The 14,380-nt window shown below is 30.4% G+C and overlaps 1 protein-coding gene and 1 long non-coding RNA gene across 3 annotated transcripts; both read right to left on the bottom strand.

The window, feature by feature from the left end:
- On the bottom strand, nt 1-6,035 carry LOC111379680. 2 transcript variants are annotated; one of them, XR_002700082.1, is made up of 3 exons: nt 5,961-6,035; nt 2,401-2,485; nt 1-493 (listed from the first exon to the last, which is right to left on the bottom strand). XR_002700082.1 is itself a non-coding variant. In XM_023003103.1 (3 exons), the coding sequence occupies exons 1-3, from the start codon at nt 5,319-5,321 to the stop codon at nt 478-480; spliced, it is 1,110 nt and encodes a 369-aa protein (XP_022858871.1). In that variant the 5' UTR covers nt 5,322-5,353; the 3' UTR covers nt 1-477. The 2 variants fall into 2 exon arrangements, 1 of the variants encoding a protein (XP_022858871.1); XM_023003103.1 differs by lacking the exon at nt 5,961-6,035 and adding an exon at nt 4,313-5,353.
- A 1,844-nt stretch (nt 6,036-7,879) lies between these two features.
- LOC111379682 lies at nt 7,880-10,157 on the bottom strand. Its single transcript, XR_002700083.1, has 3 exons — nt 10,016-10,157; nt 9,114-9,317; nt 7,880-8,005 (listed from the first exon to the last, which is right to left on the bottom strand). It is a non-coding gene; the product is annotated as an uncharacterized LOC111379682 (long non-coding RNA).
- Between the last annotated feature and the right edge of the window lie 4,223 nt (nt 10,158-14,380).

The raw sequence follows: 14,380 nt of genomic DNA, 5'->3' as shown, positions 1-14,380 counted from the left end.
TCTATAGACATTACAGTTGCAAATTTGTAAACTGGCCTTGGTAATTATATCTTATCCACGTGTAAAAAAACTCCATTCAAAGTTCAGGAGAGCGAATTTCAGGGCCCATAAGTCTTAAATCCATTAAAGCATATAGCAGCCTAACCATGAAAGTACAAGAATATCCAGTTTGCTATCAATAATTTAAGCACATGTTATCACACGACATCCACAATGTCAGTTCACCATCGACGATTATTAGCACAGGTTGTTCCATTGTGTATACTATTTGATGGTTGTGCCTTATTTAGTCAAACAAAAAAATTATATCTAACCTCAATTGGGGGATAACTTACATATACAATTAAAGCATGTGCGTATTACTTGCAGAATTTGTATTAGTGTCCACATTGGACATAGAAGTGATCTCATCATGGCTGTCAAAGAATTGATCTTCTTCTGTTTCATCGCAACCAATCATCTTTGTTGAATTCAAGTTTAAGCATACATAAACCTACATTTAAAACCAACACATACATTATTTTTCAGTTTTACATCTGACCAATTTAGATTATAAAAAAAATACTTTATGGTTTAACAAACAATAATTAATCAAACGGAACATAACAGAGGATAATCATTAAACTATCAAACCCCTGAACAAGATTAAATATGTGGCCACTCATGCTTCAAGATGTGTACATGAAGGAATAGAAGCATAAGCAAGATGGCATATAAGGAAAAGCCCAGGCAGCGGGGTTCTTTTGAAACATGAAGCACGTGCATAGAAAGCAAAACTGCTATTATTATTGGTGAACATGATTCAAATTTCAACGATTAGATAGTATAACCTGAACTAATATAATATCTACTTTGTTGAGATACAGTTTCTCTTGCCAGAAAGAGATCTCGTTGCTTGAAAGCTAAGGTCATTAAATGAAACAGTGAGTATTAGTCAGGCTCTTGAACTAAGAAGCTGCTGGAAGCATATGCGAACAAAATTTTCCTTAAAATAGCGTGATTAAATTACCTCAACTATAACTTCAGAAATATAGTTTTTCATGCTGTTTCTTTGTTTTATAGGTAAAGTATTCAATTTATACTTGACAACACCTTCTAGAACCTGTATGTGGGCAAGTGGCCCCTATCTTCATTTTTCTAACAATTTTAAAGCAATGAGCACAAGATATTCACATCCAATAGAGAGCAAGGTCAAACCCCAAAAAGATTACAATGCTCATGATGACTTGAAGGATGTATATGTTTTGCTTTAAAAAAATTAAAAAAAAAACTATGAACAGATAGAATTCCCGAAAATAATCGCAAAACTCAAAAACATAATTTGGCTAGGATAATATATGTTATTATTTATATCCAATAATACACTTAATCAATTACAGATGTCTCCTTCTAAACACAGATTTTGGAATTCAAAGAGATGAACTTTTAAGTTATATTCGCCACCTTTAACAGTATTTGTATTATGATGCTCAAAGAGTCTAACAGATCTTTTTTCGACTTGCTCCATAGTTCTGTCAGATGCAGGCTTTTAGCAGGAATATATTGTGAAACAAAAGTACAATCATTCTTTGATGTAGCTTACAGAAAGTAATATGAGTTGGAAGTTAAAACCAAAATTTACTATGTTTGACTTCTCACCTAATTGAAAACAAGGGCAGATAAGCAAGGAGAGTCTGACAAGTTCAAATGTAAAAGACTACTTATATAAATATCATGAGTGAGATTGACCTACAAAACAAAAAATTTAGTATTCAAGTTTTGTGTATTTGATAGAATGTGAACCACTTGATTTCTACTGAGATCACACAGCCTTAAATGATAAACTGGTCATGTTACTTTTTTTCCCCTTAATTTACCTTTCTGAGATTCACTTTGTTTGTGCTCAGATTAGTAGGTCCGAGGTTTTCAAGAAGCCATGCGTGATCAAACATTTATGACAAAAAATGTATAGATCTAATGTCACATTCAGTAAAGATTTATGATACATGTTTAGGATGTAAATTACAGGGAAAATTCATAAAGATCAAATTTTAAAAGAGAAATGTATAGATAAAGTGAAAAATGAGTACATGAAGCCATCGTTGGTCTCATCCCTTTTAAATACCAAAAATCTAACATAAAAGTGAACGAAGGCATTGACAGCAACAAATGACGAATTACCAAGTGAATTAAATGGCCAAGAAGGAATTTATCTTGCTTCAATAACTTACGCTATATGAATACATGAACAAATAGGTAGTACAACAAGTGTATTATCTCAGTGGGTGAACCTAATACTAAGTTAACTAAACAGCTAAGAACAAAATTATCAATGTTCATTAACTCACACTAAACAATGATGATTTATATATGTTTTTGAAAAAAGATGTTAGAAAGAACTCTGTAGCATAAGAAGCATACCATCTCATGATCATATTTGTCTTGATGTTTACCAAAAATATTGTCAGTGTGATCCATTTTCTTAACGTTGTTTGGAAACAATTTCCTGTGGAGCAAGTAGAAGGATTACCAAGTGTAGTGACCAAAAGGAGCACAATTTTAAAATAAAATGGAACAAAAAGAATGAGCAAATAATAAGCAAGGAGTACTTTACAGGGTTCTCTATTGCGGTCAAATTTTACAGAGAAGAATATAATTTTCTCTCAAATTTCAGTTACAGCCAAATGAAAATGACAATGCTAAAATATGTTTTGTAATGATAATTGGCAAATGTAAATGAGAACATAATGTCATGTATTTACCATTGCTAAAATTTCATCGTAAACAACATTTTTTGTACATTTCATATGTAATTTTTGGGGGGTTGTTGGTTTGATGAGAACTTTAATGCATGCGCTACTTTTGGCTCGAGACAAAGCAACATATAATTGGCCGTGCGAAAATACTGGCTCAGGAAGATATAAACTAACGAAATCAAGTGTTTGTCCTTGAGATTTATTAATTGTCATTGCAAAATATGGATGAATTGGAAATTGTGTTCTTTTGAAAGGGAAAGGATTTTTGTCGCTTTGAAGTGGAATAAAAGGTATCCTAGGAAGAAATACCTTTTTTCCTTTATAATCTCCAACTGCAATTCAGCATCTATAATATTTCTTCGGAAACTTTTACATAGAAGCCTAGTTCCATTACAGAGACCTTTTGAAGGATTAATGTTTCTAAGTAACATGATAGGACAATTTGGTTTTAGTATTAGTTCATGCAGGGGTACACCATTCGGAGTCAAACTATTTAAAAAGTCTTCCTGCATACTTTGGTCAGTTGTATCAATAGCTTCATCAAAACTAAAATAAATGAAAGAGTCTCCAGGAAAGTGACTAATCAACAAATTATTGATTTCATCAACATATTCATTTTTTGGAGTTAAAATATATCTGTTAATCACGATTGTCAACATAATGATCTAAATTTGGGTAAACTATATCTATTAATGACTGTAAAGAAGTGATGTGTTCTTCGAAATCTATAGTTATGTCAAGCGGAAGTTGTACCATATTATATGAATGTTTTTCTGTGATTCCATCTCCAATATCAAGTAAATATTTACAAAACGATGTATCTAATTGCGCTCTCATATTTTCACTTAATCTTAGTTTTGTAAATAAAGGCCATAAGTAAGAGTTAACAAGACTTACTCCTATTACATCGTCTTTATTACCTTTTTGAACTACAGGTAGAACTTGACGAAAATCCTCTCCTAAGACAACAACTTTACCTCCGAATGGGAATTCACAATCATTAACATCTCTTAACATTTTATCTAATGCTTCAACTACATATCGATTCACCGTTGGAGCTTCATCCCATATGATTAGTTTTGTCATTCGTAAAAGTTCTGCAAGAGCACTCTATTTACTAATGTTACATATTGTACAAATTTCTAGAGGTATTTTAAATTTAGAATGTGCTGTTTGTCCACCAGGCAAAAGACCAGCTACAACACCAGAAGATGCTGTTGCTAAAGCAATCATTTGTCTTGACCTCACAGTACCTAGTAATGCACGATATAAAGAGGTTTTACCCGTTCCACCAGGACCATCAATAAAGAACATGCCGCTAACATTAGTGTCTACTTAATTTAGAATTGCATTATATGCCGTCTTTTGTTCAGTATTAAGTTGATGGGGATACATAATATCTATTTCTGACACATTAATGCTTAGTTCATCATTTATTACTCTAGCGACGTGTTCATTTTCATATAGATGTACATTATATGATGCAAAACCGTAGCTATTAATGGATTTACCAGAAAGTTCTAAAATTACATCAATTTCCAAAAGAGCTTTAAGTTCAGCAATTTGCAGCGACATACCAGCACGTATGAAATCCTCAATCATAAAAATTTTGAATTTGTTCCATAGATTTTTTGGATCATTCGGAGCACATAGAGTTAGAATTGTTGTAAAAAGACGATGAAATGGAGTAGGCATTTGATACTCTAAAGCTTCCTGCGAACATAAATCACAATTAGTGTCTCCATTAAGTAAACCATGTAAAAGTGCCGCTTCTCGAATAGACGATGTTTCAACACCATTTACAATTTTTAAAGCTCGATATGACGTTGCGCCTCTAATATGATTTAACAAAAGACGCAAGTAATATCTTTCCCCTTCACTTGGACTTGCTGCAACTACTCTATCGATACAAACACCTTGTTTTCTAGGACTCCAACATTTACGATGTGAGTCCCAAACAAAAAATTCTGGAAATTGTTTATATAAAAGAGTTGTAGCTTTTTTGTCAACAAGATTCATGGGGAAAAATTCCGTTAACATAGTTTTTTTGAAAAAGTCGGTACTTACAATTTTCTCAAGATTGTCAGAACTTTTGTATGTAACGAAATTATTATTTTCGAGGTGTAATTGAAGAGTAACAACTGGAGAATTTATTTTTGAAAGAATGAAACCAAAAATTCTCCATAATGCTTCAAGAGGAGAAATCCATCTAGCTGTTTGAAAATTTTTAATCTCATCAACCACATGTTCTTCAGAATGTACTGAGAAACCAATTCTATCATGTCCCTTGTATACATATTTATACAAATATTTCACAGCTTTGATGGTTGAACAAATCTCTACATTTATATGGCAATTAAATTTAGCCAAGAGATATGGATTGTAAGGTACAATCCATCTGTTATCTAACCATTGTCCTCTAACTTTCACTTTCCTCCCATTATTTAAACGTCTATACTTTGGGTATGAAAATTCGCCTAAGAACGTCTCTGGGGTATAATCCTTTGGGAAATGGCTTCTACATTGTTTATTTCTATTCATGCATACATTTGTTGGATTTAAAATGCCACAAGGACCATGTATCATGTGAGAAACAACAGCAGAGTATAAATGAGGGTAAGTTTGTCTGTCTCGAATCTCAGCACCCACAAATTTATCTATAGATTCAGGAGCAATGATTTTGGATGCGTGATCTAAAATGATTAAAAAATGAGCATGTGGTAAACCTCTTTTTTGGAATTCTATGACATATATATATGCAGCTGCAGAACCAAAAATTTTATTTTTGAATATATCAGTTCTTAGTTCTTCTAACTTAGATCTAAAAATTCGAGTTAAAAGATCAAGTCTATTTTGTGATTCGTCATTATACCTTAATTGGTCTTTTATTTCAGGCCAATTTGGATTACAAGTAATAGTTAAGAAAATATTTGGTTTACCAAATTTTTGAAATAATGCCATTCCATCCATATATCTTTTGTTCATGTCCCTTGGACCACCAGTAAAAGATGACGGCAGAATAATTCTTTTACCAGTCATAGCTGCTCGAGTTTCACCGGACTTGACACAATCTGTAATCCCTTGGTAAAGCTCAGTGCGTATTTCATTTTGATTGTTACGAAAATAATCTAATCTAGACGTTTCAATCTTCACATACATATCTACAACATATTGTTGTAACAAACGTCCAGCATGAAGTAAAATTGACTTATGTGAAGGTCTAACCTGTAATTTGTAGGAATAGTATTCTTTACATGATACCTGAGCTCTTGTTGTCTTCTTTTGCACAACTGGAAAAAGCATAGAACAAGAAAATGTGTTACAATATGGAATTTTAAACATTTTAAAAATAAATGTACTAAGCATAAATAAATTATTCACCTGCATTTTCCACTGCAAAAATTTCTACAGCAGAATTTAATTGATGAATGTCAAATAAATTTTCATTTGCACATGTTTGTTGTCTTCTGCGTTTGTCAATTCTAACAATACATTGATGCCAACCAGTTTCGCCAAAAGGAAACAATAAGGGGTATTGAAGAGGATCATAACAACCAGAATAATAATGTAATTGATGTTTTTTTCTATAATTGCAAGAAACAGTTATATCACGCACTCGTTCATTAGTAGTAGAATCATCATCAACCCAAATAGCAGCTACTTGATATGCACATGGTGTGTTATATACTATTTGATCTAATCCACAATCAGATCTAATTTTAAGACTATGAGATTTCAAATTTGGAATATTTGTTAAAGTTCGAAAAAAAATTGCGTATGGATTCAATTCCATCACTTTGACAAGCTTTGAAAGTATACATTTTGTTAACTTTTCAGAAAGTTGTAGTTGATGCTCTATTTCATTTTCAGTGTCAAAAAAATAGAGCTGCATATAAGAAGGGCGACCGTTTTGTACAAGAACGTCATTTATAAAATGATATATTTGACCTTGAATTCTAAAGGTGTAGATTCCTTTGTTTCTTTTGCACTAATCTTTATCATAATGCACACCAAATGAAGTGAATGAGAAATTGCTATTGTAAGTTCGTACGTAAGTTTTAAATTCAATGGATTCAGCAGAATTTGATGTAAATAAATGATGTAATTCATCTGGGGTATCATTCACTTTCAATCTAACAGCTCCATCACAACAATAAAAACCTTTCGGTTCATCTTTAAATTTTAGAGCCCCACAATATTCACATAGCACAGGGCAAGGTAATACATGTGATTTGTTTGGTATCGAAAACGAACCTTCATTTACTGTAAATATTGATGGCATTAGCTCTGAATGAACATGAAGCTGATGGGTATAAGTCGCAAAACAGCTACCTATCACGGAAACCACATTAGAATCTAAAAAAGACATATCCCTTTAAAAAAATGTAAAACATGGTTATAAATTCAATTTTTAACAAAACAAATATATCAAATAAACTTATTTCGTCCAACATCAATGTTACAAACTTCATTACAACAAAGACTATTGAATATGAAAACATTCCCTATATAATTATACATAATACAAATCAAATATGACAAAGTAATCATATTCAACTATCTAAGGAATACGTGATCTTTTTACTGCTAAAAACAATATGTAATTAATACAAATAAGTGAAATATCTTATTACCTACTTGATTGTCTTCAATTTCACAATTAGGAAAGAGAGAAATTGAATCTGAATCGATGACACCAGCAGCTGTGAAATTTTAATTTTGCAAAACCATTTCAAATGTTAAAGCCACACGGAATAGAAAAAATAATAAATCAATATTGTATGAAACTTGTGTAGAAAAAAAAGTAAAATCTCTAACAAAAATCTACAATTTTAAATGTTAAACATCATATGGTACAATTTTTTATAAAGAAGCTAACCTTAAAAATAAAGAAAGAAAAGAGAAAAAATATTTTCATTCAAAATATCCCTTTTTTTGTCAGAATGAAGTATATAGAACAAATATTATAAATGTAGTATTGAAGTATAATAGTTTATATGCTTAGTTATGAAAATAAAAAAGTTAAAAAAAAAAAAAAAAAAGTCCACATGAATAGAAAAATAGGCACAAGTCATAAGAGAAGGCAAAAATAACATCCAGAATATATTACAAATATGTTTCCTCTTGTAGTTAGATGTAGATACCTTCCAATTGGACAAAACGTTGAGACTTTCTCTTCGGCGTCTGTATGTCAATATCCAATTTCGCACTGTCATTGTACACTTCTCTTCATCTTTTATTTTTCTTAGACATCGAAGCCATTTTTATACCTATACTCAAAACATACATTTCCTCTGTATATTCGATATAAATAAACATAGTTTGATATTATAGAAAAAGTTCAAAAGAATTTTGACATACGTAGAAACGAATAAACAAACACGCTAAATAATTTAATTGGTATATTAATTATTTTTTCTCATTGTGGCACATTTTTGTGCCTAAAGACAATTCGTATAATACAAAGGCAAGATCTTTCTCTCTCTGTCTTCCTCACATTGTTGCACATTAATAGACGGAAGTCGACACATTTTTATTTGCAATCCTTCTTCTATTTTTTGGGTATATACATGTCTTATGGTCATTCAATTTTGTTCGTAACCTAAGATGATCTTGACGAAGCGTAAATTATAATCTAAGCCAAAAAAAAAAAAATACTATTGTCTAAACATTTCGTAGGACAGAACATACAATTTACTAACCACTTATTATTCACACATTTCATCGGACCCGAAGCTTATAAGTATTACCAAACAAGCATAGCATGCAACTTATGAATATAGTAAGCAAAAAGAGTTCCTGACACAACCAAAAAAAAAAAAAATTACATTGTAAGAGATTATCAATTGATGTTGAAGAACTATGGTACAACAAAACAAACGACAAATTCAAATCCGCAATTGTATTTGCTATGTGGAAATGGGCTCATAGTTTTCGATTATTTTTCAGCTCCCAAATGCAGTGTTCTAATATTGAATGGGTAAATTGTCTTGATGCTTACTCCCCAGATTTTCTTTAGTCAATTTACAAGATTTCAACATAAGAATAATGAGTGGTTTAGGTGTCAAAATACTCAATAATAATACTTAACCATTAGAATTTTTTGCCAATATAAAAGACAATAAAAGGCTAATATTCTCTACATTATAATGTTATACCCGAGGTCCCTTAATCAATAAAACATAAAAACCAGGAATCGGAAAAGGGAAACGACAATACCTAATGATGCCACCACTAACTATTCCACAAACAGAATGATCCCAATTAATTAGTAAAAAAATTCTTTCTTTTAAGCTGAGCCATATATAGAATAATTACTAAATTCAGTAACACTAAACTGTAAGCAAAATTTGAAAAGGAAGGGAGAAAAATCCAAACCTCGCTTTTAGAATGACCTTAATAGCAACCTCGGGTCCTATAAATTTCCTCTTCCTAAGCTTGGTCCGGTAAGTAAACCAAAAAATAAAAAGGGGTACGTTCCAAATCCTTTTTCACTTGATGCAACGCTAATTAGATTATCCTCATTTCTTTTCTCTACAACTTCAGCGTTATCATCTTCAATGAATAATGAAACATATTTCTCTGTATTTGGAAAAAAAAATTGCAATTTATTACAAGTCGATGAGTAATGAAACATATTTCTCTGTATTTGGAAAAAAAAACTGCAATTTATTACAAGAAAGTAAAACTTTTTATGAACCCTTTGTAAATCTCTATTTTTTTATTTTTAATTTGCACATATCTTTGTCTCCTTATAGAACAATTTCATAATTTTGAGCTGTTTCATACAGATTGAGGTATTTCATAAAATTAATTTTATCAATTTGAGAATTATTAGTGAGGCCACGGATCTTTGCAAGCAATTTGGACAGCTTTCAGATGTAAGCGTGTTTTTCTAAGTGTTAAAAATTTTTCTTTGTGCATGTAGTTCCAAATTATGAATTTATATGCATATTTGTAGTGTGCACACGAGGCTTCCTAAAATATTTCGAAAAAAAAAAAGAAAAGTTAAAAATGAAGCAAGAAATAACCTTAAACTGAAGCAAATACTAAATCCATATACCTCAGCTTGCCAATTTCCTATTTTGGTGCGAATTTTCTAGTTTTTGGGAGATTCCACCCATTAAAAAAATAAAATTGTACGCACACAAAGAAGGAAAAGAATATTTAGTTGAAAATATCCAAGACTTGAAGGCAAAATAATGAGAAATCGAAAGGCACTACAATTATTTCAAAAGAAGAAAAAACCCTAAATTGAAGCAAATCTAGAATCGACATACCTTACGATTTTAGGGTATAAATACAAGAGCGTGCAACAAATTGCAGCAAGATGAAGAAACACAGCAAATCGCAAGAAGATGAAGACTTAGCATTGTAGTCACCGATAGAAGATGAAGACTCGGTGTTGTAGTCATCGATTGGATTCTCCCTTTTCTTTGGTCTCTTTTCTACAATCGACAGAGAAACTGAAGGTTAGCAGACTGCAATAGCCAGAGATATTTTTCATATGCAAAGACCATTAAGCCCTCAACTTCTAAATAAAGCCCTCAATTTGTGAATTAGTGTAAAGTAGGATTGAAGGGTAAAATTGAAAATCGCTATTAATGACACCTCCCACCCATTATAGGAATGGCTCAACTGATCAACAATGAGCCGCTTAAAATTTCGTCTCGTGGTGTAGTGGTAAAATCTGGCTTATGAGCCAGCCAATGAATTGTGGCTTGTAATTATGGCTTGTGAACAGTACCACTCCATTGCCTCTTTTAATTTGTAGTTAGAAAGGAAAAGGACGAACTCGCTTTCACTAGGCACCAAGGCTTCTATCACACCTAACTTCCTCGAGCCTAGCTAAGAAAGGAAAGTTTGTTCAATTCTAGCTTTTAGAACACAAGAAAAGACTATAGCTACATAATGTTAAATATGTAATATAGATAATTTTAAGGGATGTTATATTCACACACGACACACACACATATGAATCAAAACAATATTTTAAATAGTGATTTTTTGACTTTACATACAAAATATTTTATTTTGTGAATGTATGAATGAAAATGAGTACATAGAAAAAAGAATTTTCAAATAATAGTTATCAATCAGGGACTAAAGCTTGTTAACTTTTATTCATTACCACACCTATGTCTTTAACATTTTTCTTCTTCTCATTCTTATTTTTAACGTTTCATTAATCAAAAATATTTTCCTTAATTGTTTTTCATCCAAAAATAATGTTAAAGTGTTTTAAAACGATGGTCAAATATTTAATCACATTTTTGCAGTATCATTTCTTTTACTTATTAAAAAAACAAATTAGTCTTTTTACTCTATCCTAAAGAAAATTTTGGAGAGAAACTATAATTAAGAACAATTTATGTTAATTTGAGAACAAAAATTCAAAACAAAAAGAGGCAAGTTTGGGACATAAATGAAATGACCTGTAAAAGTTATGAACACTTCATACAATTAAATGCAATCTAGTTATTAAAAATCGTAGTGTGAATATATTTAGCTATTTTTTAAAAGTTAATAGATTTATTAGAATAATGAATAAAAATTGTGGTTCCTTTTTTTTTTTCATATTGAGTTTAGCAAATTTATGCATACATTCAACACAGTGAAATTTTTTGAAAAATCGATTATGGTATTTTTTTTTTTTTTAAAGGAGTAATTAATGAGATAATGAGTTATCAAAACTAGCACGTGCGATGATGTAATCCGAAAATAAAAGATGCACGTACAGTCAAATTTTCCATGGATTTTAAAGGTAAAGATTCGATTTTATGCCTCAATTGTCAACTTCAGGATAACGTATGGTCTTAAAATAATATTAACTTTATGTCAAATGTTGACATCAAGTATATGAAAATGGTCAAAATTGGCTCTACACATTTGACTCCAAGCTAACCCGCAATCACTCCATTTAAAAAATAAAATAAAATAAAATTATATGCATTATATTAATTTTATACTCTCTATCTGCAATTTATTCTTAATTTATTTTATTTATTATTATTATTTTTTTTTTTTGCTTATTGACCTTTAATAATAGGTGTAAATGATTCTTATTTGCCGTATCCTTCCAAATAGCCATTGAGTAGATATGAAGAGACAAAATTAACCTCGACGTCAAATAAGAGAAAAATAAATAATTTGACACTAAAATCTACATTATCTTATAATTATAGTATTATTGATCTCCATAAATTATACATTTAGGACGTAACATTCTCTTATGTGGATAAAATTCAAAAGTTTGATCCATAAAGTGATAAAGGGATTTAAAGTCGTAGAGGTTTATGGGTATGTGACTCTTAGATAAAGGGATGTCAATTTGTATCATCATTATTGAACACATTATTAGATTGAATGTCGTTTTTATTATTTTCTTTTTTATTTTTTCCTTTTGATTAGTGGAGGGAGCCATCATTCTCTTCCGGATGTTTGTCACAATGGAAACCATTTTAACTTTCATATTACTTTTTATAAAGTATTTGGCAAACAATAATGTAATTAGATTAATGACGAGAATGTCACAATTACAAAAGTGATAGTCGAAATTAAAACATGAAAATTATTTATCTTCAAAGCTAAATTTTTTTATTCTTGTTCTTGGAATATAAGTGAAACAATAAATCTATTCGTACATCCGAATAGATTTTGGGCCACCCTCTTGTGAGTGGAGTGTCATCCCGGGTGTCAATCTCGGATGTATAAATAGCAAAGTCCCGAAAAGGCAAGACTCTAGTCATAGTTTGAAGATTTTCACTATGGATCTTTAATCTTTTTACTGAGGTAGTGGTTAAAATAAAAAAAGAAATATACTGATATGAAAGGAACTTTTGGTTAGTTTCGAATTTTTGGCTACTAAATCCATTTGGCATCGCTTTTAATTTTGGAATGAGAATTGCGAATGATATTTTATTTTGGTGCATTTACTTTCTTTTCTAATCTATTCTCATTTATTTTTTGTTAAAGGTATAAATAATTTGAATTTATATTTTTATGTTCGAAATCTACTTAAATATGAGGGCTGGACTATCCTAAAGAGTTTGATATTTGTAATTTTGAGCTCGAAATCCACTAAGCCCCTACTTGATCTTCATTCTCCAAAAAATTATTTTTCTTTAAACTCATTTGACCACACATTCTTCCAATAAAATAATTTTACATGTAAATCCAAAATTTTTCATTACCTTTTAATTACACATTCTCCAAAAAAATCATTATTACAAAAACGATTTTATTTATTTATTTATTTTCATTTTTTTTTTGTGAAAATGAGGCTCAAAGAACTCCTAAATCTGTTAAATACTTCATATTAATCCTTAAAAATGTCTAATAAGTCATTGGGGAACTTTTAAAAGTCTATTAGAATCATGGTTGAGGACACAAATATTGGTAAATCCTATTAAAATTTGAAATGAAGACACTTAAAATTCATTTAATATTCGTGAAAATTTATAAATTTAGTAATGAATCTTACGAGACATTTGAAAATTTAGTATTAGTATAAATGTATAATTCAAAATTAATATTTAATGTTGACTGAATTTATGAATCGACTTTAAGAAATTAGCGGCCTGTAATGGATGGATCTCCCAATAAAAGTATGATCTTGACAGTAAAGTGAGTCAAGAATGACATAATTGACGGATCTCCAAAACAAGAAAATTAATGTTCAAAAAGTGAAAATGGGGGAATAGTATTTTTTAGAAAAATGAGTGGTTAAAAAGGAAGAAAAAATTTTCGATTTACGTATAATATTATTTTATGGAAGATTGTATGGTTGAAAATAGGTGAGAGAAAGATGAGATGTAATGTAATTGAATTTAATAGAGAACAAACGGGGACTAATTGGATCATTGCACGTGTTTTTATACTTTTATTACGCTTTATAGGCAAACTGGGCAAGTAAAATGTCATATAACGTAATTCAATTGGATTATTTTTTTGGGGGCCCCACCGTCGCGCCCTTCAATTGGAATCTTATTAGTAATAAACATCAATGTTATGATGACAGAATTTTTTTATTATAATAGATGATTGATACTCACATTGACCAGAGCCCATCTTTTTGAATTTTTTTTTATTCAAATGGGACCCACGAGCTGTGAAAGGATGTCAACATTATGTCAAAAAAATTCTGGCAAAATAGTTTAATTGATAATAAAGTCAGTGCACTGTAGCCAGAGTGACTGGGTCAGGCTAACGTGAGCAGCCTCCCAACTCCTCTTCCACTTCACCTTCAAAAATATCAAATCATTATACGTGGGATAATTGAAATGAAATGTATACTAATCTAACATACTTTAATTTTATTTTTTTGGGTAGATGTTCCCAGTGTTATCTTTTGTGTAATTTATAAGTTAATTAAAATACTAAATCGACTTACATGATTGTTTTTGTTGTTCAATAAGAATAGTAGGAGAAATTCTTTATTTCATTCCGTGAAACAATCATCTTTTATATTTCTTTTTATATTGGTCAACCATTGGTTAAAAAATCTTTCAGTATCGTTTTTCTTGTTCTTAAGAAACCTTACTTTTCCATTAAATCCTACATATTATATTAAATCAAATTTGAAAATATTTACTGATTTGATTTTTGATTGAGAATTATTCAAGAAACGTGGAAGAAAGAATAAA

The sequence above is a fragment of the Olea europaea genome, unplaced genomic scaffold (assembly GCF_002742605.1).
Source record: "Olea europaea var. sylvestris unplaced genomic scaffold, O_europaea_v1 scaffold2019, whole genome shotgun sequence".
Classification (NCBI taxonomy): domain Eukaryota; kingdom Viridiplantae; phylum Streptophyta; class Magnoliopsida; order Lamiales; family Oleaceae; genus Olea; species Olea europaea.
The sequence above is the reverse complement of the archived record's forward strand: the minus strand, read 5'-3'. Positions and strand labels throughout refer to the sequence as shown.

Bases quoted from the DNA above. Each gene is read 5' to 3' on its own strand.
- LOC111379680 (XM_023003103.1), bottom strand. From the start codon at position 5,321: ATGATACATGGTCCTTGTGGCATTTTAAATCCAACAAATGTATGCATG. The intron at 2,486-4,312 runs GTATGTCGCTGC...CTTGCTCCACAG, and splicing joins TGAGGATTTCATACGTGCTG to GAAATTGTTTCCAAACAACG.